The sequence below is a fragment of the Triturus cristatus genome, chromosome 3_1 (genome assembly GCF_964204655.1).
Source record: "Triturus cristatus chromosome 3_1, aTriCri1.1, whole genome shotgun sequence".
Taxonomy (NCBI): domain Eukaryota; kingdom Metazoa; phylum Chordata; class Amphibia; order Caudata; family Salamandridae; genus Triturus; species Triturus cristatus.
The window spans coordinates 308,518,284-308,543,774 of record NC_140583.1 but is presented as its reverse complement, the minus strand read 5'-3'; the positions used below and the strand labels follow the sequence as shown (position 1 = coordinate 308,543,774).

Below are 25,491 nucleotides of genomic sequence, written 5' to 3'. Positions count from 1 at the left end.
ATCTGAGCCTCGTCAAAGCTTGATCTGTATATAATATTGTAAATTTGTTGTTACCGGATGAGCATTCAACTATTGCCTACCGCCCACTTTTGTCCGCCAAGGTCCTGCCACAGATAGAGTATTAGGCCTAACAAGGATAGCCATACCTCTCGTAGTAGTTCCTTGCGAAGTACATACCAAAAGCTTGTACCCTAATTCAGTGATAACCTTATGCTTACCCCAGAGTATGTGTGTCTCTTGTAAACAGATCACATCAGGGCGCGTCTTTCTAATTTCCTGGGCCACTCTTTGCCGCTTACCTCTATCATTAGGTCCACGTATGTTGAACGAACAGATAGACAGTCAATCCGTAATCCCCCCCCCCATCTTAAGTTACCTTGAAAATGTCCCCCCCCCCCCCTCTCAACATCACACTATTTGCACATTTTTGCTGTAGATCATTTATTGGCTCATTTTCAATTTTCACCCCTGTGTCCCTGGAGCAACCCCCCACTTCCAAGAACACCCCCCAACCCCACCCCAACGCTTCCGCGGCTGTCGGAAGCATCCCCTAACACCCCAAACAGGGAGGCTAAAAGACCCATAGATCTGAAAGAAATGGTTGGTTATAGATTACTTACCTTAGAAATAACCCCAGGCGTCGGACTGGACCTGGAAAGTTTTACGTCAGCAGTACCTCTACGCGTCGGAAGGTGGCGTCGGTCGGCCCCGCATCCGTCGTGGTCGCCGGGATGATGTTGCGGAAGCTACTTGGACGCCGCCCTCGCGTGCTAACGTCCGTTCTTTCTTTTTCTGCGCCAGCCAGCGCAGATCCGGAGAGAGCGGTACCTCCAGTCACTTTTTGACTGACCTTTTTGAGGCGACTTTTGTCAACGACCCCAAGTCGTGGTCCGACTGCCAGTCCATGGCTCCAAAGGCTTTGTGGTAGCGGTCCCAAAAGCTTTTTGAGCGCCAGCAGTCAGCTCTGCGCCGTTCGAGATTCCAGTCATGAGGGAGGTTGAGGGACCATTCGCGAAGCCACCACCACTCGTCCTCTAAGTCTTCGCACTCGGGGGCAGGTAAGTCTGAGCACAAGAAGAAGTATCGTTGCTCTTTGACTTCTCACCGTCGGTCGGCTGAAGCAACGAGGGATGGGGCGGTGCCCCTTCCACGTGCGGAGCTTGAAGGGCCGACTCAGTTTCCCTCCCTTTCCGGGACCTGGAGCAACCCCTGCCATGCTTTGTCAGTTTTACGAGTCGATGCATGCCATCTTCGGGCAGCGCGAACCTGCTGGCGCGCCTTCGGGCCCTACGGACTTGGTTGGGGGCCATAGGCCTTCTCCGCCAGTGGCTCTGGACCCAGCACCGCTGGGCCCCCGTGGATCCAGGCCTGGATCCAGAACGGTGCAGGTTGTCCTCATTACGCCTCTACCGGCACCGCTTCCTTCGGCACCGCTCCCGCATCCGGCCCCGGCCTCCATCCTGATGGGGACACTGATACGGACTGGTGCCGAGTGGGGGGGGGGGGGGTTGTGCACCTGTTCACTCCTGGGGTCCCTTTCAGGCCAGATTGGCACCCAGAGGACGAGGAGGAGGACTGGGGAGGGGTCAGGTGACCCTGTAACTAACCAGTTGGAGTATGATCCGGACTGGAGAGAGGACCGGGGGGATGCCAGTGATCTTGATACCTCCCCTGATCTTGGCATGTTGTCTCCTCCTACCTTGGCTACGGAGGAGGGAGCGTCACAAGCAGTGGTGTTGCGTAGGTCGACCGAGGCTCTCAACCTCGAGCTACCTACAGTGGCGGTCAGGACTAACCTCCTGACAGAGGTGCCTCAACCGCTAGTGAGCTCTTCGTAACCCCTGCTGCCGTTTAATGAGGCCCTCACCAACATCCTTATGGGCACCTGGTCCAGGCCCAACATCGGGGCTCCCGTGGATAGGATGGTTGCCCGACGCCACCGCCCGGCTCCGGGCGACCCCACATTCCTCTCCCAACACCCTACCCCTGAGAGCTTGGTGCTCCAATCCTCTGCTTCAAGAGCACATTCCCTGCCGCACCAAGGGATAGGGAATCCAAAAAGCTGGATCATCTTGGGAAGGTGGTTTTCTCTTCCGCCAGCTTGGGACTGCGGTCAGTAAACACCGCATGTCTATTGGGCCGTTATTCCTACTCTGTGTGGGACACGGTTGCGCAACTACTCCCTCAGTGTCCGGAGGAGGCTCGGACTGTACTCTCCCAAGCTGTAGCCGCAGGGATAGATGCAGCAAAATTTACTATCTGCTGTGAGCTGGATACCACTGACTCTCTAGGCAGAACGATTGCCACGTCGGTAGACCTTAGACGCTACACCTGGATGAGATCGACTGGCTTTTCTGGTGATGTCCAAAACATTCTTATGGACATGCCTTTTGATGGCCGTCGCCTTTTTGGCAACAAAGCAGATCACGTTCTAGAGCGTTTCAAGGACTCATGGGCTACGCCCAAATCCTTGGGCCTCTCCAGCCACCCTGCGCAGTCTGCTTTTTGCCCCTTTTGTGGCTACCGAAGGGGTGCCCCACTACATTCCGCCCAGAGCCACAGGCCGACCCAAGTTCCCCAACCTTTGTGCGACTGGGTACGTGGGAACCAACGCCGTGGTTCAGGGGCCTGCGGCGGGCCAGTCCACCACCCCTCCCACCCCCTCTGCAGCAGCCTCCAAACCTTCCTAGTCCGACATTTCAGGCCCATCAAACTCCAGTGGGCAGCAGGATCCGCCATCACCTCTCCACTGGCGCAGCATCGCGTCGGAAAGGTGGGTTCTGCAGATAGTCCAAAGGGTCTACTCCCTCCCCTTCGAGGCTACCCCTCCAGCCATGCCACCTCAGTACCATCATATGTTGGAGGATCATCTGGGCCTTCTCCAACAGGAAGTCACGGCTCTCTTAGCAGGGGAGCCATCAGGTGCATGATTGTTATTCCCACTACTTTCTGGTACCCAAGAAGGACAAGGGCTTGCGTCCTATCTTGGATCTCAGGAACGTCAACCGCTTCCTCCGGAACGAGAAGTTCAAGATGTTGACGCTCACTCAGGTGTTGTCTGTCCTCGAGCCTGGAGACTGGTATGTAGCGTTGGACTTGCAGGACGCTTATTTCCACATCCCCGTCCTGCCGGCCCACCGGCGTTACCTGCATTTCACGGTAGGCCACGAGCACTTTCAGTTTACGGTGCTCCCCTTTGGCCTTACCAGCGCCCCTCGGGTGTTAACGAAAGCGATGGCGGTGGTCGCAGCTCATCTGCGCAGATCAGGGGTTCCAGTCTTCCCCTATCCCGACGACTGGCTGTTGAAGGCGTGCTAGCCCCAGGCTGTTCTCTCCCACCTCCAGACTACGGCCGACCTCCACATTCACTGGGGTTCTCCATCAACGTGCGAAGTAACACCTGACCCCCTCTCAGAAGCTCCTTTTCATCTGAGCAGATCTGGACACAAGGCAGTTTCGGGTTTAACCTCCCGAACTGCGAGTCCAGGATATTCTGGCTATGATTCTGATCTTTCAGCCTCTATCCCGGGTTTCGGTCAGGATGACCCTGAGGCTGAGCAGCCTCCTGCATCCTGCTGGTCTATCATGCCAGGTGGCATATGCGGGCTGTGCAGCGGGACCTGAAGTTCTGTTGGGGGCAGCATCAGGAGAATCTGTCCGATTATGTCCAGATCTCAGAGGGCACTGCACACCAATTGCAAAGTGGTGGCTCACAAACCAGGATTGGGTCAACGGCAGATCATTCTCCCTTTCGCAACCAGAACTCAGTGGTAACGGACGCATCTCTTCTGGAATGGGGTGGCCACATGGGAAAGGCAGAGATCAGAGGCCTCTGGTCTCCGTCGGAGTCCGGGCTCTACATCAACCTTCTGGAGCTGCGGGTGATCCGGCTTGCACTGAAAGCATTCCTTCCCTCTGTCCGGGGACGAGTAGTGCAGGTGTTAACGGACAACACCATCACCATGTGGTACTGCAACAAACAAGGCGGGTGGGGTCGCTGGACTTGGCTGGACATCAGTGCAGGTTCTCTGAACGCCAGGGCGGGCGAACTCAGCCGCAGGTGCATGTTGGATCACAAATGGCGTCTTCACTTGGAAGTGGTGCAAGGTCTCTTTCAACAGTGGGGAGAGCCTTGGTTGGATCTATTCGCCACCGTAGAGAACGGGCAATGTCAGCAATTCTGCATTTTGGCATTTCCAAGGCGGCACTCGCTAGGCGACGCTTTTCGTCGCGAATGGATTTGCGGTCTGTTGTACGCCTTTCCGCCTATACCACTTCTGCCCAGATGCTGAAGAAGATCGAGCGCGACCAGGCCCAAGTCATTCTGGTGGCTCCGGATTGGGCACGAAGAGTCTGGTTTTCCGAGCTGCTCAACATGGCCCTCGATCCTCCGATTCGACTGCCTCTTTGGGAGGATCTTCTGTCGCAGCAGCAGGGGACTGTCCTCCACTCGAACCTGTCCAGCCTCCACCTCCTTGCGTGGAGAATGAGCGGAGGCAGTTGACGTCATTCGACTTGCCTCCCGAAGTTTGTGATGTAATCTTGGCAGCCGGGCGTCCCTCCACTAAAACGCCTGCTGGTGGAATAAATTTGTGGCATGGTGCACAGCAAAGGCTTTGAATCCCCTTGCTGCCCCTTTTTCTGAGGTTCTCTTGTTCCTCCTTTCTTTGGCCCTGCAGGTCTCTGTTCTGGGCACTATTAAGGGCTATCTTTTGGCCATTTCTGCCTTTCTTCAGCTTCCTGATCAGCCTTCTCTCTTCAAGTCCCCGGTTGTTAATCTTTTCTTAAAAGGCATAACTCATCTCTTTCCTCCTATCTCCTTCGTTATGCCTCAGTGGGACTTGAATCTGGTCTTGACCTATTTGATGTGCACTCCCTTTGAGCCGCTTCAAAACTGTCCTTTAAGACTCTTAACTCTTAAGACTGCATTCCGTGTGGCCATCACTTCTGCCAGAAGAGGGACTGAGCTCCAGGCTCTTTCATCCATACCTCCTTTTCTGGCTGTACACCCGGACAAGGTTATCCTTGGGACTCGTCCATCCTTTCTTCCCAAGCTGGTCACCTTTCACATCAGGCAAACCATCACTTAGCCCACCTTCTTTCCCCCTCTGCATCCTTCTAAAGAGGAAGAGAGGCTCCACCGTCAGGACCCAAAATGTGTGCTTTCTTTCTATCTGGATTGCACAAAACAGTTCCGAGTGAATGACCAACTCTTTGTTGGCTACGTGGGTGCCAAGAAAGGTCGGGCCGTACACAAGCGGACCATTTCTAGATGGGTTGTTTGGTGTATTAAAGCATGCTATTCTCTGTTTAAAAAGAAGCCTCCAGGAGGGCTATTCGCCCTTTCCACCAGGGCGACGGCAGCCACTACTGCTTTGGGGCAAGGAGTTCCTCTACATGACATCTGTCAGGCAGCTACGTGGGTATCACTGCACACGTTTACTAAACACTACTGTCTGGACAGCCAAGTCCGGAGAGACGGCTTCTTTGGCCGTTCTGTTGTCCAGGATTTTCTGGTGTGAGCTTGCTTCGCAGACCCACCTCCGGGGTTGGTATTGCTGGGGTATCTAGTCTAAGGTAAGGCATCTATAACTAACTGTTTCTTTCAAATTAACAAGTTGCTTCCTTTTGGTAACGATATATCTGTAAGAAACATAGGCTAGTTGTAGATTCCTTACCGCCCCACCCATCCTCCCTGTTCTGCGAACGGATTTCTAGAGTCAAAGACATCCTTTCAGGGCCCTAGTTTTGTGCACCCGTGGTCAGTGTCTTGCATGGATCTGCGTTTCTGGCGCGGAAAGTCGTGTACAGAACTGACGTCAGCATCTAAGTAGCTACCGCAACGTCATCCTGGCGACCACAACACCAACAATGGACGCGAAGTCGACCGACGCAACCTGCCGACGCGTAGAGGTACTGCTGACGCAAAACTTTCTGGATCCAGTCTAATGCCTGGGAGTAATTCTAAGGTAAGGTATCTATAACTAATCTGTTTCTTACAGATATATCGTTTCCGAAGGTAAGTAACTTGTTCGTCTAGAGTGATTGAAAACCTCGTAACATCTCCGTTCCTTGACCCCCCCACCCCTTCCCAAACTCGTCCAGCCCAACCCAAGGTGATCCACACCCAAAGATAAAGCACACCATAATATATACATAGCCAGCCTCAGCATACAAAAGCACACCCGCCTGATCCTATCATGCCACACCCGCCTGATCCTATCATGCTTCAGCCATGTTCCTATGGTTTAATGCCCTGTAGGAATTTTCTAGCCTTAGCCCCAGAAGTAAAGAATTGGGTTTTGGCCTTCTATATAACTTTGTTTGGCAGGATTCAAGAGAAACACGTGAGCACCTATACTCTGAAAAGGATCAATTAACTGTCGAAGTTGCCACCTTTTGCCCACAGTTTTATGGCAATAATCTTGTCGGACAAAAAACTCAAATCCTTTTCCCTTTCTCTTCCTATCTGGCCTCGCCAGATCATACAGAGCTTGCCTAGACAAAAAGTCAGATCAGAACTGCTCTAGGTCGTGGAGTAGATTGGGCAGAGCCAGAGTGACTATTCTGTCGGAAAGGGAACCGATGAGCCCGTTGCACCACCATGTCCCAAGTCCACTGTGTCAGTTCTGGGAATGCTTCATTGAAAAGTTCAGCAATAAACTGCCGAGGATCTGAGCCTTTGACGCCTGCCAGCACACCAACAACTGTTAAGTTATTGCGCCGAAGGTGATTTTCCATATCCTCGCGCTTTCAAGCTATATCATTCCTCTGAGACACCAAGGTCTCTATGGTGGCTTTCGGATGGTCATTTCATCCTCGGTTGTAGAGATCCTGTTTTCTGCTTCAGATATACTCTCGGCGAATTCCGAACAGGGCGTAGGTACTCATCGGAGTGAGTTTTGTAGCTTGCGACAGGCGCCTTGTGTTTTTTGGCTCTCAACGCGATTCATCTCTATGCATTATAATAGACTCATGGATGACAGCAAAGGAGATATTTTCCAAGTGTGTTGATGTATTGCGTTGCCCTTGGCTCACCGCTCCCTCTGGCTCTTCTCCCAGATTATTGAGGCGAGTTCTCCCAGGCAGGTTGCATACGGGTGAAAACACCTTTTTCCGGACAGTACCTGTTTCTAGTGCCACAATTCGGGCTCCCGGCCCCTCCTCACTCTGGTGTATGCTACTAGTTTAATCTCCAATATATATTTGCCCCCCACCCCCCGAGGGTATTTCAGACGTCTGAAGTGACTCATCTCCTGATGAATTAGAGTGGTCTGATAAGGAGAACAAATGTTCACCAGCATCATCCTCAGGTAAATCTATGGGGTGGTTGTCTTTCATAACCATTGTATGTTGTTTCCCCCCATCCAGTTTGGCAACCCCCATCTCTGACCAAGTGTTTGCCGTTTCTGAGCTCAATTAGAAGATCCTGCCAAAATTCGCTTTGCTTGTCCCCCAGCATTATCTTGCCCTAAAGCATTAGTCATTGTGTTCCCTTGCTCGCCCAGTATTGTCTCAGCATCTAATCGCAGTCCAGTATCCCCCATATTATCAGGGCTCCCCTTGTCTACTCTGATAACAGGAACTCCTTCTTTCAGCAGACAGCCCTCCGGTTAGGCATTCCTTCCTCTTCTTTGGGGCAAAAAGATTGCAGGGGTGATCTTCTTCCCACTGGTGTGACTGCTTTCATGCCCCAGAACAACTTCGGTATTAGCAGCCGCTCCATTTGGTTGTTTCCAGGACCTTCGCCAAGACGGAGGGATCTCCTGCGGTAAGAGTCGTGCCCCGAGCAGATTTCGGCGGCATAGTGGCTTCAGCGGCAGTGCACCAGCTCTGTCGGGAGTCGAAAGGGACCACTACCCAGAGGATGGAACCAGACCAGGCGAGCAAGCGGAACCATGGACCACCGAGAGGTGACGATAATCCACAGCATTCCTTTGTAAGCGTGATTGGGGGTCAACCGTTATGTATGGGCATATGTAGGACGAATTTACATCCAAAAAAAGTTGTCCAGTATTGGGGTATCTTTCATAGATTCACATGCCTGAATCATTCCCTGTCGATGAGGCGGGAGTCCCATGGTAACTACAAAAATAGTGCCAAAAGTAAACAAGCATTGGCATAGCCAATAGGTCTCACCTATTGGGACCTTATGTGTTTAGCCATGCAACAGTTGCATAACTAAATACTTATAGGGTCCCAAAAGCGAGACCTATTAGCTATGCCAAGCGGCTGCGAAAGTGATCGCAATCAAACATCAAAGCGGCCGCGAAAGTGAAAGTAATCGCGGTCGTGCACGCCTGCGCACATGCACTGTAGCTCTAGGCTCGCCTGGTAGCACTTTTTGGAGCCCTCTCAAAAAGTCATGCGCTGGGTCAAGCGAGACCTAAAAACAGTAGTAGGCTAAAAGAAAAAGCCTAAGGCCTACATCTTAGTAGCCTATCTACATCATTATAGTAAAAAGAACCAAAAATTGTCAGAGGCAGTTCTTCTCAGATTTTCACCACACGTCGTGTGGAAGGGAGTCTCCCTGAGTGCCACTCAGTTCTTCTAATTTTTCTTCAGAATGTCTAACAGGAAAGCTCTTTTCAAACCCTGCAGGACCTGTGATAAAAAGAGGGTCCATGTGGATGACCAACATAAGGACTGCATTTATTGCCTTTATCCAAAACATGAGGCAAAAAATTGCAAGATTTGCTGTACCTTTTCTATCAAAACCCTTAGGGATAGAGAGGCAAGACTGCTCTTGTGGCTCAAATCTTCTTCGGCTGAAGAGGATGACAGAGCGTCTACTTCCAGCAAAAGAGCCAGATCCCATGACAGCTCTTCAAGTGAGGGGAGAAAACACTTGAAATCATCCCATGATGTTTCTGACCCTTCACAGAGGTCACCAAAACTTTCCTCTGGGTCAACGCTGTCTGTCATCCGCAGCAGGCAAGGACTCAAAAAAGGCATCCACTTCAAAAACTGTAAGTAAAGGCCATATTAAATCTGTTACGGTGACTACTTCATCTACTATCTCTGACTTCTACTTCTGCCTCACCATCTACGGGTACTATTTCAACTACGGCCATTCAATCGCCTATTCTGTCTACAAGAATCTCTATTTCTACCAAGAAACCAGTTCTTTGGGAGCCGTCGATGAGAAAGTTGAAATCACTGTCGACGACCGCATCGACGTCAAGCTCATCGATGGTACCGTCGATGTAGTCTCCGCCGTCGAGGAAGTCCACGCCGTCGACGGCTGCCTCGTTGACGACGGCAACATTGAAGATCTCATCGACGACGATCCCGTCGACGACGGATTTACCTGCTCAATCCACAGTTTCTGCTGGGTTAGCTCTACCTGCGCAGTCAACGCTTAGGTCATCAAGTTTTTACCAGCTTAAGACTTTTCAAAGACAACAAGATTACAGCAAGATCCCACCACTTACGCCTTCACATCTCCTAGACACTTACACTGAAGATGATGACTATGAGGATGAAGATGATGAAGAACCCTTTGGTACAGCTCACCATCCTTCTGAATTAAATATCAAGTGTCAGGATGACGACGAAGATGATGACTACCAGGAGCAATATTATCAAGAAGATATTATTGTTCCACATCATAGATTCCATCATCGGGAAGGACGCCAGAGGGAAATGAGTCCCCTCCCTCCAACGCTCATTCAGGATTTACAAGCCATGCTGGCGGATTACCGACAAAGGTTTCCCCCCACAGCAGACAGTTCCAGAGAACCCACCCATGCCAGCGGTGGTTCCTGTTCCATTGACTCAACCTGAAGTTCCTGTTACACCTGTCCCTTCTTCAGGTCAAACGGAAGGGGTGCATAATTATCACTACCTCCTCCGAAGAAGAGGTTGAAGGGGGTGAACTACCTGACAATGCTAATATTCTGGTCCCTGGGATGACTACGTAATTCCAATGCCTTCTCTGCCTCTTCCTCTGCCATCTGATTCTCCACCTGAGGACATCGGGGTCTAATTTAATGCAACGGGCTGCAACCAGATTTCAACTGCCAGTAACAGTCGCGCAGACAGAATGTTTCCTTCATGATTTCAAGGAAGAGTCCAGGAAAATTACGAGAGCTGTGCCTATAATAGACTATATTTGGAATGAAGGGGTAAAAATCATGAAAACGCCTGCATCTATTCCGGCGGTACTTCAGCGCATAGAGAAAAAAAATCGTGCCCCTGCCAACAGCCCATCTTGCCTCATTGGTCACCCGCGTCCTGATTCAGTGATTTCACAGGCCGCCCAACAGCGATCTAAGAATCCTGCAACACCCTATCACCACACCACCTGATAAGGAAGGACGTCGTCTGGACCTTATAGGTGAAAAATTCTCTACCATGGCAGTGGCCTATATCAGAGCTGCCAATTCTCTAGCCATTAGCGGACGTTATGACCGTCAAATGTGGTCAGACATGGCGAGTTTCATTGACCTCATTCCAGAAGACCGTAGGCAAGAGGCAAGAAAGATTCTGCAGGAAGGGGAACGTGCCGCATCAGAAACTATAGACTGCGCTTTGGACATCGTAAACACCAACTTCCGTCAGCTTGCAGGAGCGGCAGTGCTTTGACTCCAGGGATGGCTTAAGGCCACCACTTTCAGGCCTGAGGTGCAAACAAAGATTCTGGACATGGCTTATGACGGAGAGTCTTTGTTCGGGAAGCACATTGATGAGGCCCTCTTAGCCATAAAGACTGACATGGATACCGCATGATCATTGGGTACCCTTCAGTACAGGCGTGGAAATTTCAGAGGAGCAAGAGGGCGTGGTTTTTCATCAAGAGGAGAATACCGAAACCAGCAGAACAGGCATTATAAATCCCACTATAGACAGCCCTACAGCCAGTCCTCATACTGCCAATCGTCCATGGCTAGTTTCTCTTGTCAAGGTGGTCGGAAGAGATCACAAAATTAAGGCAGAGACACTAGCAGGAAGCAGTGATCTCCACAGGGCGCCAGCCATATTACCCTCCTTACCCGTGGGCGCGAAGATTTCAGCTTTTATTCACAAGTGGCAAGAAATCACGTCAGATCGATGGGTTCAAGACCTAGTAACCAATGGCCACACCCTCGAATTCATCAAACAGCCACCTACTACTCCGCCCAGAGGTCCCCCTCGTCTTCATTTATTATTGAAGGAAGCCTTTACGATGCTCCTCAAAAATGCCATAGAGAAAGTTCCATCATCTCAGAAAGGAACGGGTTTCTATTCTCGTTTCTTCCTGATCAAAAAGAAGTCAGGGGATTGGCGACCAATTTTAGACCTCCGCAAGTTAAACAAGTTTCTCAAGAAACAGTTTCTGAATGGTCACGCTTGCCGAGATTTTAAGTTGTCTAAACAAAGGAGATTTTATGGCTTCTCTGGATATGGCAGACGCTTACTTCCACATACCTATACACCCCAAACATCGCAAATATCTTCGATTTACAGTGGCTGGGGTCCACTATCAGTTCAAAGTGCTCCCTTTTGGGCTGAAATCGGCTCCAAGAACTTCACGAAGTGCTTGGCACCAGTAGCAGCAGCATTGAGATCCCGAGGAATACAAATATTCCCTTATTTAGACAATTGGCTAATCAAATGTCCTTCAGAACAAGATACCAAGGTTGCCACAGAAGAATGTTAACATCTATTCGCTTCTCTGGGACTGACCCTCAACGAGAGCAAATCACAATTACGCTCTCTCCAAGTCATACCTTTTCTCGGAGCACGGTTAGACACGGTCCAGTGCAAAGAATTCTTGTTGCACGACCGCCAGCTGCATATTCAGAAGTTGGCAAAGCTAATTGCAAAAAGAAAGTCAGTTTTAGTCCGAATGTTTGCTTCACTCCTCTGAATGTGCTCTTCAGCAAAACATCTCATTCCCTTAGCACGGCTCAAAATGAGACCTCTTCAGGAGGAACTGCACCTTCAATGGCAACAGGCCGTAGGTTCGTTCGACAATACTATCAGGATCACACAGCGCATGATAAATTCTCTACATTGGTGGTCACAGACAGAATTTAACCCAAGGCCTTACTTTTCTACAGACCATTCCAGACTTCATTTTAACAACCGATGCCTCCATGGAGGGATGGGGAGGTCATCTGCAGGATTTGCAGATTCAAGGAAGATGGTCTCAAGTTCAAAGGCAACGGCATATCAACAGTATGGAGCTCCACACCATCTTTCTGTCTCTGTAAGCGTTTCTCCCAAGGATCGCGGGCTCCTCTGTGCTGGTCCATACCGACAATACGACCAGCATGTATTACATCAACAAGCAGGGAGGAACAAAATCAGCTACACACTCGAAGGAGGCTTAGGAATTGTGGGAATGGGTCACATTCCACAAGATAACACTGAGAGCCGAACATGTCAGGGGTCTCCACAATACCCTGGCGGACACACTGAGCAGGTCTCTATCGGACTGTCACGAGTGGAAGCTAGAGCAGGAGCAAGAGAACACAGTGTTCCAGGCTTGGGGCAGACCTGCTCTGGACCTATTCGCAACGAGGGAGAACAAGAAATGCCGATACTATGCCAGCAAGTTCCCTCAACGGGGATCAAGAGGGAATGCCCTGTCCATGCGATAGTCAGGGATTTGTGCTTAGGCTTTTCCCCCAATATTATTGATTCCGAAAGTGCTCCGCAAGATGAAGCTTGAGGGTTGCCGTTTAATACTGATTGCACCCCGTTGGCCAAGACAATATTGGTTCCAGGAACTTCTCCTATTGTCCCAAGACAGGCCCGTTTGCCTTCTTCCAACGCCTACAATGTTATCGAGGGACAGAGGGCAAGTACTTCATCCGGACCCACAGTCCCTGCACTTGCACGCATGGCTCCTGATTTCTTAGAGTTCAAGGACCTCAACGTTTCATAGGACTGTTGTGAGATTTTGGCCAAATCCCTTGCCCAGAGCACAGTTAAGACTTATTGAATCAAGTGGAAGCGATTGAGCTACTGGTGTGAAGCGAATAATATTCATCCAATTCAAGCTCCTGCAGAACAAATACTCCTGTATCTGCTTTCTCTCGCCAAGTCTGGGCTTACTTTTTCATTAAAGTAAATCTTGCTGCTCTGTCCAGATTCAGGAAGTGCTCAAAACTTCCTTCTCTTTGCTCGTCTTCAAACAATTCATGAAAGGACTTTTCCCTCCAGTGCGAGCACCCCCTCCAGAGTAGGAACTCAACACAGTGTTAGCGCAATTAATGAAGCATCCATTTGAACCGATCCATAAAGCAGATCTCAAGTTCCTTACTTGAAAGGTCGCCCTTATATTGGCTCTTACCTCTGCAAGAAGGGTTAGTGAGATCCAAGCTTTCACTATCAAGGAGCCCTTTTTGCAGTTTACTAGTGACTACGTAATCCTTCAAACAAATCCCAAGTTCATCCCTAAGGTACCGACACAATTTCACTTAAATGAACCGGTACGATTAAAAACATTCTTTCCGGATCCATCCACTCCAGCTGAAAGAGCATTACACTCCCTGGATATTAAGCGCTGTTTAAAATTCTACCTACAGAAAACTAAAGACATCAGACTGTCTAACCAATTGTTCGTGGCCTATGGTCAAGCAACTCTTGGGAACGCAGTAACAAAGGCAACTATAGCCAGATGGCTGGCATCTGCTATTCATTTCTGCCATGTCAAGGCTAATAAGCCTTTGCAGAGTAAAGTCCAGGCTCATTTGACAAGAACTATTTCAACTTCTACAGCTTTGTTCGCTGGAGTGACTCTGGAGAATATCTGTCGTGCTGCGACATGGAAAAATGTCCAAGCGTTCACGAAACATTACTGCCTTCAATCTTTGCATCAAGAAGATAGATGCAGCGGTTGGACAGGCTGTTCTACACCATCTCTTTCATTTAGGTCAGATTCAGGTACTTTCTCTTTTATGATTAATCTGTTACTTTTAATATTTATGCAAATATACAGGCTGATATGTCTAAAAATCATACTTGTTTCGATATATATATATATATATATATATATATATATATATATATATATATATATATATATATATATTCACTGAAAAAACCATAGGTTTCACACACGTTATAGTTAGGAATTATCATTTACAAAACCTTGCAAATTCACTTAAAAAACTATAGGTTTCACACATGTTATAGTTAGCTGTACATTTCACTCGTAAAAAACCAATGAAATTCCACGTTATAGTTAGATCAGGTAACTATAACTTGCGCGCCCACAATAAACTGCTGATGACGTCACATATTACATCACTCATGACATGGTCAGTGACATCACTCATGACATCAATGATGACATCTGAAATTACACATTGTGGATTGCGGTCGCGCAAGTTATAGTTACCTGATCTAACTATAACGTGGAATTTCATTGGTTTTTTACGAGTGAAATGTACAGCTAACTATAACGTGTGTGAAACCTATGGTTTTTGAAGTGAATTTGCAAGGTTTTGTAAATGATAATTCCTAACTATAACATGTGTGAAACCTATGGTTTTTTCAGTGAATTTGTACGGTTTTTTAAATGCTAAGTTATGTATTTATTTATTTATTTTTCCGGTTTTTCACTGAGCGCACACCCTGCGCGCACGGTGCGCTTCGCGAACCGTGCACGCGCTGTGGGCGCTCGGTGCGCTTCACGCACCGAGCGCCCACGTTGCGCAGTCCATGCCGTGCGCCTCTCACCTTTTTTTACACAGTAACATTTGCTTTTTTCTCCCTTGTGGCTCCTTTAATTTATTTAGTAAATGTGATTGTTACTTCTTTATTTTTGTATTTTTTTTTTTTCCCGTGCGCGTACGGTAAGCTTACCGTACGCGCACTCCGCGATTTTTTTTTAAAATTATTAAATGTATTTTTCGTACTTTTGGGTCCTTCTTGGACCCCCTGACAAACACTAGGGGGTCTGCAACTCTCTTTGTTGCCCCCTTTTCACATTCCCCACTTTTGTTTCTCAGTGCGAGAGACAGAAAATGGCGGCCGACACTTCCTGATTTCGACCGATTCGAATGTTTACAGTCATGTAACCACCAATCAGAATTGAGCTCGCGCACGGTTCCGTACGCGTACGGTAAGCTTACGGTAAGCGCACGGAGCGCGCTTACAGATATATATATTGATTTAAATGCTATTTTCTCAGGACCTCCTGAACAGATTTACACCAGACATACAAAAGGCACATCCTTGACCTGAGGACTACCTCTCTGCCAAATTTCAAGTAATTCTGTTCAGCCGTTCGGGCTGTAGCTCGGACTAAAGGTCCTATGGGAAAATGCATGGGGAAAACGCGTTTTGGGACCCCCATTTTTTCTCAGCCCCCGCTTGACGAATCCCCCCGAGACTTTCAGGGTAGGAGCGGAGCATAGCGCCCCATTAGTTTTGAAAATTTCGCGAGGATTCGTCGACCGGCGCTAAAGTTATTCCAAATAGAATGTTGCGGATTTCCTATGGAAACACGGTCCTAACTATAACTATCTACTGGCGACCGCCAGTAGATAATAATGTCTTTTCTATAGCTTTAAAGATATATATATGATGTTTTCAAGCTTTGTGGATGATATTTGGGAGTTTATGAGCACGTGTCTCCCACCATCCGCAAACAGTATATTGGTATACTGCTTGCTACTCTGATTCTGGCATGTGAATCTATGAAAGGTACCCCAATGCTGGATAAGAAAACAAGTTACCTGTAACTACAGTTATCCAGTATTGGTATCTTTCATAGATTCACATGCACCCACCCTCCTCCCCGAGGAGACAGTTCTCTATATCTGGCATACTTATTTCTCACTTGTGCTAGGAAAATCTGAGGAGAACTGCCTCTGCTGGGAAGGTTCTAGAGGGTGCTGGTAGCTGATTGGTTAGAACCAATTTTTGGTTCTTTTTACTATAATGATGTAGATAGGCTACTAAGATGTAGGCCCTAGGCTTTTTCTTTTAGCCTACTACTGTTATTTACTTTTGTATTTACCGTGGGACTCCCGCCTCGGCGACAGGGAATGATTCAGGCATGTGAATCTATGAAAGATACCAATACTGAATAACTGTAGTTACAGGTAAGTAACATGTTTTCTTCTCCAACATGCCGAGCTGAGAAGAGAGGGGGGTGATCGACTAAGAGTGCTTACACAGCTGACAAAGCAGCTGCCTTTTTGCCTCCCGCAGTTAGTTCCTAGTATTATAACCTCTTGTATGGTTCGTTCTTGTGTGAAAGCTTGCTTAGTATGTGGTAAATGCACCCGCTTTACATCCTCCTGAATAAGCCTTAGCTGCTCCCTACAGCTACCCCTTGATAACTTTGGTAATCAGGAACCTAAACACTATCACTAAGGGTTACCTGGACTCAGTGCACAGTGCTTCACCATAGGTTGACACAGCTTCCTACTGTGCTCTCCAACCAACCTACTTCGAGGTATGCCATTTCATCAAAAGATCTCTCCTCAAACAATAGTCACAGACACCTCAGTACTGAATGGGAAGCTCACATAGATCACCTCCAAATCCAAGGCAAGCGGGAACAAGCAATCCACATACCTCCTTGATCTGTGCATAGTCCATCTTGCGCTGAAAGCGTTTCATCCATCGTTCAGATCCCACTCCTTGCTTGTTCAGATGGACAATACAACCATGTACTACCTCAACAAGCAGGGAGGGATGATGTCCAGGCCATTGTCACACGAGGCCTAGACAATCTGGAAATGGCTTCTAGCCAGGGGCCTCACAATCACAGCAGCTCACCTTCCAGGTGTACAAAATGCACAGACAGGCTCTCGCAGCGGACTCCGGCAAGAGAACCATGACTGTGTCTTAAACGACAGAGTTGTTAAAATCATCTTCCAAAGATGGGTAACTCTGGTCATCGACTTGTTGCCACTACAGACGACAGAAAACGCTGAAGCTTCTCCTCGAGGTGCTTCCAACCAAGGGCACTAGGAAATGCCCTATGGATCAACTGGTCTGGCAAATTTCTCTTAGCCTTTCTGCCTATTCACCTGATCTCGACATTCCTCATTGAATTGTCCCAATCAAGATTCAAAATGATCCTCATACCTCAGTAGTGGCCGAGTCAATGGTGGTTCACGCGCCTCCTTCTCCAATCCGTCCAACCATATCTCAAACTGCCATGCAGACCAGACCTAACGAAGGTCGGAGGTCAGATGGGTCACCCCAATTTCTCCTCTTACATTTGACAGCATGGCTCCTGAGCTAGTGCAGTACGCACAATTAATTCTGCTGCAAGACTGCATCAACATCCTTAAAGAGGCTAAATGACCTTCCACACCCCCTGCATATGCCTTCAAATGTAATAAATTTTGCATATGATCATCTAAGAACGTGGACCCTACACCTTGCCAGCAAAAGTCATTCTTCTATACTTACTCCAGTTAGAACAATCTGGCTTGCAATTCTCTTATAGAAAGGTTTAACTAGCAGCCTTTATTGCCTACAGAAAAGGTCCTTCAAAAACCTTTTTTCAGAATTCTCATCAAGGCTTTTCCAAAGGGGTTGAAGGTTTTCCGTCCCATTAGGCGCCCTTCCCCTCCTTACTGTAGTCGTTGTAGGCCTAATGCAGGACCCTTTAGGGCTCCTACACAAGGCACCTCCTCAACATCTTTTTTGGGGAACAGTTTTCCTTGTGCCGATCACATCTGCCTGCAGGGTTAGTGCGAGCCAAGCTCAATGCTCTCATGAACCATACACTGTTTTTCACTCTAGCAAAGTGGTTCTGAGAACTCACCCAAAATTCTTCTTCAAGGTTATTTCAGACTTTCATGTCTACCAGACTCTCATTAGTCGCATTATTTCCTCTACTCCAGTGGAAAGAACTCTTCATTCCCAAGATGTGTGGAGAATTTTGCAATCTATTTGAACAAAACACTGGATATCCACATTTCGAACCAATTGTTTTTCAACTGTGGTCCGATCTGTACAGGTTTAGCCACTTGCAAGCAATCCATTTTCCATTGATATTTTCTTGTATACTCTTCTGCTATCAAAAGCTAACAAAACACTCTCACCTAACCCTAAAGCACACTCCATTAGGGGTGAGTCGGCTACTACTGCTTTATGGCGGAACATTCCTATTCCAAAAATTGGTAAAGCAGCCTCTTGAAAATCTGTTCATACATTCACAAAGCATTACTGCCTAGACTCTGATGCTGGAGCAGACGCTCAAGTTGGGCACCCTTCCATCAGAAATCTTTGAACAGCATGGTTCATCCTTTATCCTCTCTTCCGCTCTCAGTGAGGATGGGCTAGTCAGTGCTTATGATTATGAATGGAAATCTGTCAAAATGTAAGGGGGGGGAGGGGGTCTAGGAGCTGGAGGAGGTCCAGAGCCTGTGCTCCTGAGGTTAAGATAAATGCAAAAACGTGGGGTCACTGTTCCTAGTTAGGAAAGGAGAGCAAAATTAGTTTTTATCAAGGTAGTCACATTTTAGAGTGGCAGTCAACAAGTCTGTTTCATGTAGCCCTCACACATCCCGAGAGATGTCATGCTTCATCATACGGCGGTTGATCCTCGTCGGGCCGTTGCTGCAATGCTCTATGGGTCCCCCGAAGGGTCACTTTGAGGAGATCTTTTGTTTTTGTTGCCGAATGAGTGCAAGAAAAGTCTAAGTGGGGTGGAATTGGGTGTGCTGTGATATAAATTAAAACTGATTAGGGATATCACGGAAACTTTTAATATCTTTATTCCCGGTCAGATTAAAAACCTTTATAGGTTAGTGCATCTAATGGGGGTGTTAAAGTACCCTAGTAGCTTGTGATTCGTGCCTGTAATTAGGGTCAAGCTAGCGTTTGTGAGGACAACATGAAACAGTCTTGTTGACTGCCGCTCTAAAATGTGTCTAACTTTGATAAAAACTCTTTTCGTTCTCCTTTCCTAACTAGGAACAGTGACCCCAAATTTTTGCATTTATGAATGGAAATCCCTACGAGAGTAGAAATAGTTTCCTACCTGTAACTCCAGTTCTCTTGTAGGGGTATTTTCATTATGGTCATAAGCAACCCTCTCTCCCCAAAGGAATAGACCGGTATTTATGCAATAGACCTATGCTCTCACATCGCCGTCAAAAAGAACTGAAGCATCTGCCACCTGTTGAGCATGATGGGTTACTGGTGGTCTCTGGGTTCTTAAAGACACAGGTTTTTATAGCCTGATAATGACAGCCTATGAGGCTACTCTGTCCTGTTCTCCTTCATCTCTATCATAAAAAAGGGTTTGTGAGGGAGATTTATGCTGTTTGCAAATCCTTTCAAGTTGTCCTCATTTACTTTATTCTGGTCTTTTTTTGTCTTCATGATGAATTTGGCCATTGTAGCCTAGGTATATAGGCTGCATTATCTCTCGTCCTTAAGTGTCTTTGCAAGCCTTCCTCAAGAAAGCCAAAAGTCTCCACTTAAGAAGATATATTGAAGTGCTCTGGGGTCCCCGCATGTGGGCGGGACTATTCAGTAGTTATGACTATAATGGAAATACACCTATGAGAGAACTGAAGTTACAGGTAGGAAACTATTCCTTTGTTGGCCCATTCGGCCTTTCTGCATTGTCCAGACCACCATCCTTGTTCAAATCATCTGATGTGTTGAGATTTATTGAAGAGTTGGCACACATATTTTATCCCAAGCAGTTTGTGAAGCCACAGTGGGACCTGAAATGGTCTTGATATTCCTCCTGCCTTTTGAGCTGATTCATAGTTGCTGTTCACCTTTACTCATCGAAAGAGGAGGATAGTTTCCATTAGATGGACCCCAAAAGAGCTTTACACTTTTACATAGATTGTACCAAAGGTCACCTAGTGGGTGATCAGCTTTTTTGTAGGGTTCTCTGGAGCAAAGATAGTTAAGGCTATTGAGGTAATATGTTGCATTAAGATGTGCTACGCACAGGGCAAGATGCAGCTTTGGAAGGTCTGAGAGACAGTGACACCAGGGCTAAGGCTGCTACATGTGCGTTGATATGAGGAGTGCCTGTCCTTTCCTCTGACAGGCTGTAACCTTGGCATCAGCGCATATGCCTACGAAGCACTACTGCTTTGACAGCAAGGTCCAACAGGAAGGACACTTTGCCTGCTGGTTCTGCAATTTTTTTTACTTTGAGTCAACACCACAGATCCTCCATAGTGGGTAGGCACTGTTTTGGCATCTAGTCTAAAGTGAGGAATCTGTGCTAATAGTGTCCCTCAAAAGAACAAGTTACTTATTTTCAGTAACGCTCTCTTTTGGGTACTCTATAAATCCCAGATTCCTCATTGCTATCCTACCTCCCTGTTATGTAGAATGGCCTTTTTTTTTAAATAACTTTATTTATTGGTTTCAATCAGGTAAACTGACATTTGAACAGACCCATCACTGCCCATTCGTAGCCTAACAGACCCCATAACTTATTTTAGGCGACGTATCCCAAGTGTACGTAACCGAAGCTGGTGACTAATGGCCATGCGAAAAAGGGGAATGTCCAGCATTAGGCCCGAAATTTATAACATACTCTAAAAGGGGCAGTACCTAATTCTGCTCCCTGGCCAAACCCGCCCACTACTTTCCCCCTCCCTCCCAACCCCAACTCTCCCCCTCCCTCCCCAGTACCGGTGTGCTGCTGCTCCATGTGAGCAAGAAGATGAAGTATTCCCTAATCTGTATCCTTAGAGCGTGAGGCGTCAGTAAGTCTGAGTAAGCGAAGGTATTTGGGGCATGTGACTTCGTTAAATTCATACGCCCGCAATGCCAGGATGGGGGCGCTAGATAGTACAGAAGGAATCTGATGAGTGGGTCAGGTTAGCGTGTATTCGTTCCATCCCGATAATGTACCACAGTTTGTGTAACTACCCAGTGTGCGTCGGGCGAGTTTGCGTGCCCCATAGCGATAAGATGTGATGTACTGCTGCGCCCATTGCTAGCCCCATTTGTTTCCCCCGAATGGATTTCAATGGCAAGGTGAGTGCATTAGGCAACCCTAGAAGAGTATAGACAGGGAAGCGGGGTATTTCCGTGTCTAAGTAAGTGTCTATATCATTAAGGACTGCTGCCCAGTAACCTGTCACTTCCCTACAATCCCAGAGGATGTGCGTCAATGTGCTCTCCTCATCACAGCCCCTCCAACAGGTGGGGCTTCGATCTGGGTTAATTTTATTAAGTCGGGCCGGAGTCCGGTGCCAGTAAAGGGCAACTTTAACCGCTGCTACCCTGCTTGCTGTGTTCCTGGCAGTATGGTTTGCCCTGTAGTAGATCTGTTGCCATTCCTTTAACGAAAGGCTCCTGCCTAACTCAGTCTCCAACCGTCGCTGCCCAGCCGAACGCTCCAGGGGACGCAACAGAAGGTATAGTTCAGAAATCAAATGGCGGTCCGAGTGCTTCGATAAAAGCCACTTCTCATAGGTCGTAAAGTGTCTACTAACTAGAGGGCGCTTGTCAGGATGAAGTAACCAATGGCGAAGTTGGAAGTATTGAAATCTTTTGGGGTCCGGGTTGTCGAATAAGGGCGTGAGTGGCGAGGGGAAGGCTGTAAGGTGCCGCTGGGTCGCCACGCATCCCACACCTGTACTACTGAGCGTATGATGGGAGATCTATTGAGATACTTTGGTCTATCCGAAGGTTTCAGGAATGGTATCTTCCACAAGGAGAGACCTGCCATCGCTCTATCTTGGAACAGCCATCTTTTCTCTGACTCGGGTCTACTCCATTCTACAAGATAGCGAAGTTGCGTCGCTCTGTAGTAGGTCAGTAGGTGAGGAATCCCCAAACCCCCTTCGTCCGGGGACCGGTAGGCAATGTCTCTACGTACCCTCTGGCACTTCCATGTCCAGATAAAATGGTGTAGCTCTTGTTGCAATGAGTGAATATAACGCATGGGGGGGTCCAACCGGGATAGTCTGAAATATGTATAGTATTTTAGGCAAGACGGACATTTTAACAGCTGCCACGCGGCCTAACAACGACAGGGGGTGAGTCTGCCATTTGCGAAGATCTCGAGTGATTTGGGAGTAGAGGATGGAATAATTTCGAGCAATTGTTTGGTCAGTGGACGGGGTCAGAGTTATCCCCAAGTAGGGGATTTCAGATTGGGGTCGCAATTCCCCGAACCCTACAACTGTGCTCTCAGAAGCATTCTCGTTGAGGCCCAGCGGCAGCAGCATTGATTTCCCCACGTTGACTTTAAAACCCAAGACTTTACCAAAGTCAGTCAGTTCCTGTAAGAACGCTGGGACAGAGCGGCTGGGAGTATCAAGAGTCGCCAAGATGTCGTCCGCATATAAATTAAGTGTGGCGTTCCCCCCCGAAGGGAATACCAGAGATGTTGGGGTTGTCCCTGAATAACCTGGGGCGAAGGGCCGCGACGGGGAGCCTCAGTGCTTCACGTCTTGCCAGGTCGCCATCTTGGCCACGCCCCGAGTGGCCTTTTTTAACATCTAAAAAGGACTTAAGCACACTGTAACCAACAATCGTTCATGCTTCGCTTCTGATGGCGTGAACAAAAAAAAAGACAACAAAGTGACGTCAGCACGCTTTGGTGGCACATATGCGGCTTTGCTCCGACACTTTCAGGTAGTATTGAGCGTGGAGTCTCATGATAGCTCCTTGCGGCGCAGAGGAGTATAGCTATGAAACATTTCTGGATCCAATCTGGTGAGTAGAGAATACTCCAAGATGAGGAACATGCTGTTAGCTGGTGTATAAACCAAAATAAGCATTACCGAAGGTAAGTAACTTCTTGTTATTGTTTGAAATTTTTGGTTAAAAGATCTGACCAAAAAAGATTGTTTTCGTAAATACACTGATTTGTATTACAGCATTTGTATGGCACTCCATACCCTTGATGAGGCCACTGGGCACACTGATTTGCATCAGGTTCCTGGGGTTAATTTCTTAGTGTATGTTTTAGAAGTATGTTGGATGTAGTATGTCCTATGTGGAAGATGATGGGGGGGAATGTGTGTCAGGTCCAAAGATATGCTTCAAACATGGTGAGGTGCAAGTCTGTGCACAAGCATGACGTTTTTACTGTGAGTGTGCACATACCTGCTTTCACCTTTTACTGGTAGTCCTCAACATCTTGTGATTATTTAATTGTGTTTTGCCCCTCTTGCAGCTCGTGAAGTATTGGGAGGCATTCCTTCCGGAAGCAAAGGTTATCTCCTAATTGGAACTCTGGACTGCCGAGTCTTCCCTTGTCCGTCTGCCTTTTTTTTTATACTGTGTACCTATCTTGCCTTTTTAACTCCTTAGTTAACAATTTCTTCACTGCCTGGACCTTGAAATTTTAAACCAAAAAGGAAAAGAGCAAATGCAAGAAAATGGAATCCTTCCTTTCCCTCCAATAAACATTCTTCTTACTGTATATTTTTCATTTAACTTCATATATATATTTTCTTATTAAAAGTAGTTTACTGCTTTAAAGGAAGAAAAAGAAAATGAAACAAGCCGAATTCGGTGATGGAGTTATTGGGGGGGGAAGAGGTTTATTAATATATATATGTATAAATATAAATGTATATTTTTGGGAATGCAGTATAGGAACCAAAAATGGAGCATTTCTATCACCCTTGCTAGTGCCATGAAACTATTACCTAATAAACTATTTACAAAAAATATGCTGTATTAAAATGTAATTTATTGTTATTTGATTAGGAATGTTTTCATTTGACTGTAAGATTTCATCTTGACTGTAATGACCAGTATAAGATAGACACAAAAATGTGATGTTTAGACTGAAAGCATATAATGTAATGTTAGGGACATGACATTCAGATGAATGTGCATTGGGTGCCTTATGGAAAACTTTCTCAGTTATATAAAACATATAGTAGTATATTCTGAGCATAGAAGTATATTTGGCGTATTTCTCACCGGTTGTTTTTGTAGACTGATCTCTTGGTGACAGATTTGAATAGTGATTTATTTGAATCAAGGTGAAGCAGCTGAAAATTGTTTCTTTAAAGGCACCGCTTAAGCGGGTCAACTGAGTTTCTTTTTGCTGCGCGACATAAATGTTGGAATGGAAAGCACGAAGTGCCATTAGCGCAGTGTTTCTCTTTGTTGTTTAAAGAGGATGTTTGGTACATTTTTCAAAATGTATTTCCTTTCCCCTCTAAAACCCCAATACTTTGGAATGCAGGAGGCCGATGTCTGGCCAACTCATCACATTTATAGGGTATTGAGGGTTTCTTTCACCTTTGTGCGAAGCCAGAGCTTTCTGGATCCTCTACTATTCATCCAAACCAAACAAAATGCCGTGGTGAATTGTTCGTTTTTTTCCCCCTATAAAATCCTTTGTCACCTGTCAAAGCAGCAGCTACAACACTGTTTTCAACTGACCAAAAAAAAAAAGTTCGCTCACTACTCCCGAGCAGCTGTATAAACTCCAGTTTAAGAGCTCGCTCTGGGTGCATGATCGCCAGAAATGAGTTTTCCCGAGACACATAGGCTATGCAGCAATTTAAGACAGGAGTAACAATGCTTGGTCAAAAAAAAAAAAAAACATTCTTTTAAATGCGCTACTTTTTAATATCTACTTCCACAGCAAACCGCGACCTTAAAATTTCTACCCTTTAGAGTTAACAGAATTTTTATGAAGTGCTCACATCGTGTATGTAGAAAACATTATTTAAAATGCCGAGTGTAAGCCAGCACTAGGCGATATGTCAACCCTCCCTGATTCAGGCGGGAGGTTCCCAGTCATGGGACTTGCCTCCCGCCAGAAGATGTTAAAAATCCAGTTGTATCCCTTTTACTTCATATAGTGTATAAATGTGTGAGCCGTGTAAAAAAAAAAGTAAAAGCGTGCGCCCGAGGGGAGGGGCTGCAAACCATGCGTTAGAAGGGGGGGGGGGGGCAGTTTACAAAAAAAAACAAGCATTGGTCATGCAAGAAAATATGCTGGAGTGGGTACCAGCGACAGGTGGGTGGACCAGAGTGGTGTGACTCCATATACCACAGAGGTAAAAACACCCTAGACTAGTCTTCAATTACATGCAGTTAATCATGTATTTATAATTAGGCATTCTAACTTCTTGATACCGTGAATAAAAACTAAATATTTTAACAGGGAAGGATGAAAGCCTAGATCAGCCCTGTCCCGCCAGGAATCCTTGCAAATTAAAGAGATCTCCGACAAATGTATGAATATGGTGTATTACTGGATTCATGATAAATGTGCATCACAGGACACCCACACCACCAAACTAGAGCCAAGAGGACACAAATGTCAGACGTGCTTTCCAAACACAGTTCAACATCATAGAAACCCCAATTAACAAGATCTTTCTTAACGATCTGTAGCCACAGCGTGTAATGGACCACTTGGGCTCCAATAGGTGAGCCCTACAGAATACTACGGAAAGAACGCCCGCACTTAGACGGCACTACGAGGCCATATAAGTTTCAGAAATATGCTATATAAATATGCCAATATACATACAAAGATAATCAATCTCACTCTCTCTCCAGGTGGCCGCGTTAAATTTAAAAATATCGCGCAAATAAATAAAGAGATCCGCATTTCACAAA

General features: G+C 47.0%; 1 protein-coding gene across 2 annotated transcripts in view; it reads left to right on the top strand.

Moving 5' to 3' along the window:
• Nucleotides 1-23,323, top strand: part of SNX1 (sorting nexin 1) — a 732,138-nt gene extending 708,815 nt beyond the window's left edge. For both annotated transcript variants that reach the window (XM_085643997.1, XM_085643996.1), the window contains one exon: nucleotides 23,075-23,323. In XM_085643997.1, the coding sequence (XP_085500123.1) occupies nucleotides 23,075-23,125 (51 nt within the window). In that variant the 3' untranslated portion in view covers nucleotides 23,126-23,323. The remainder of the gene's footprint in view (nucleotides 1-23,074) is intronic.
• Nucleotides 23,324-25,491: the final 2,168 nt, after the last annotated feature.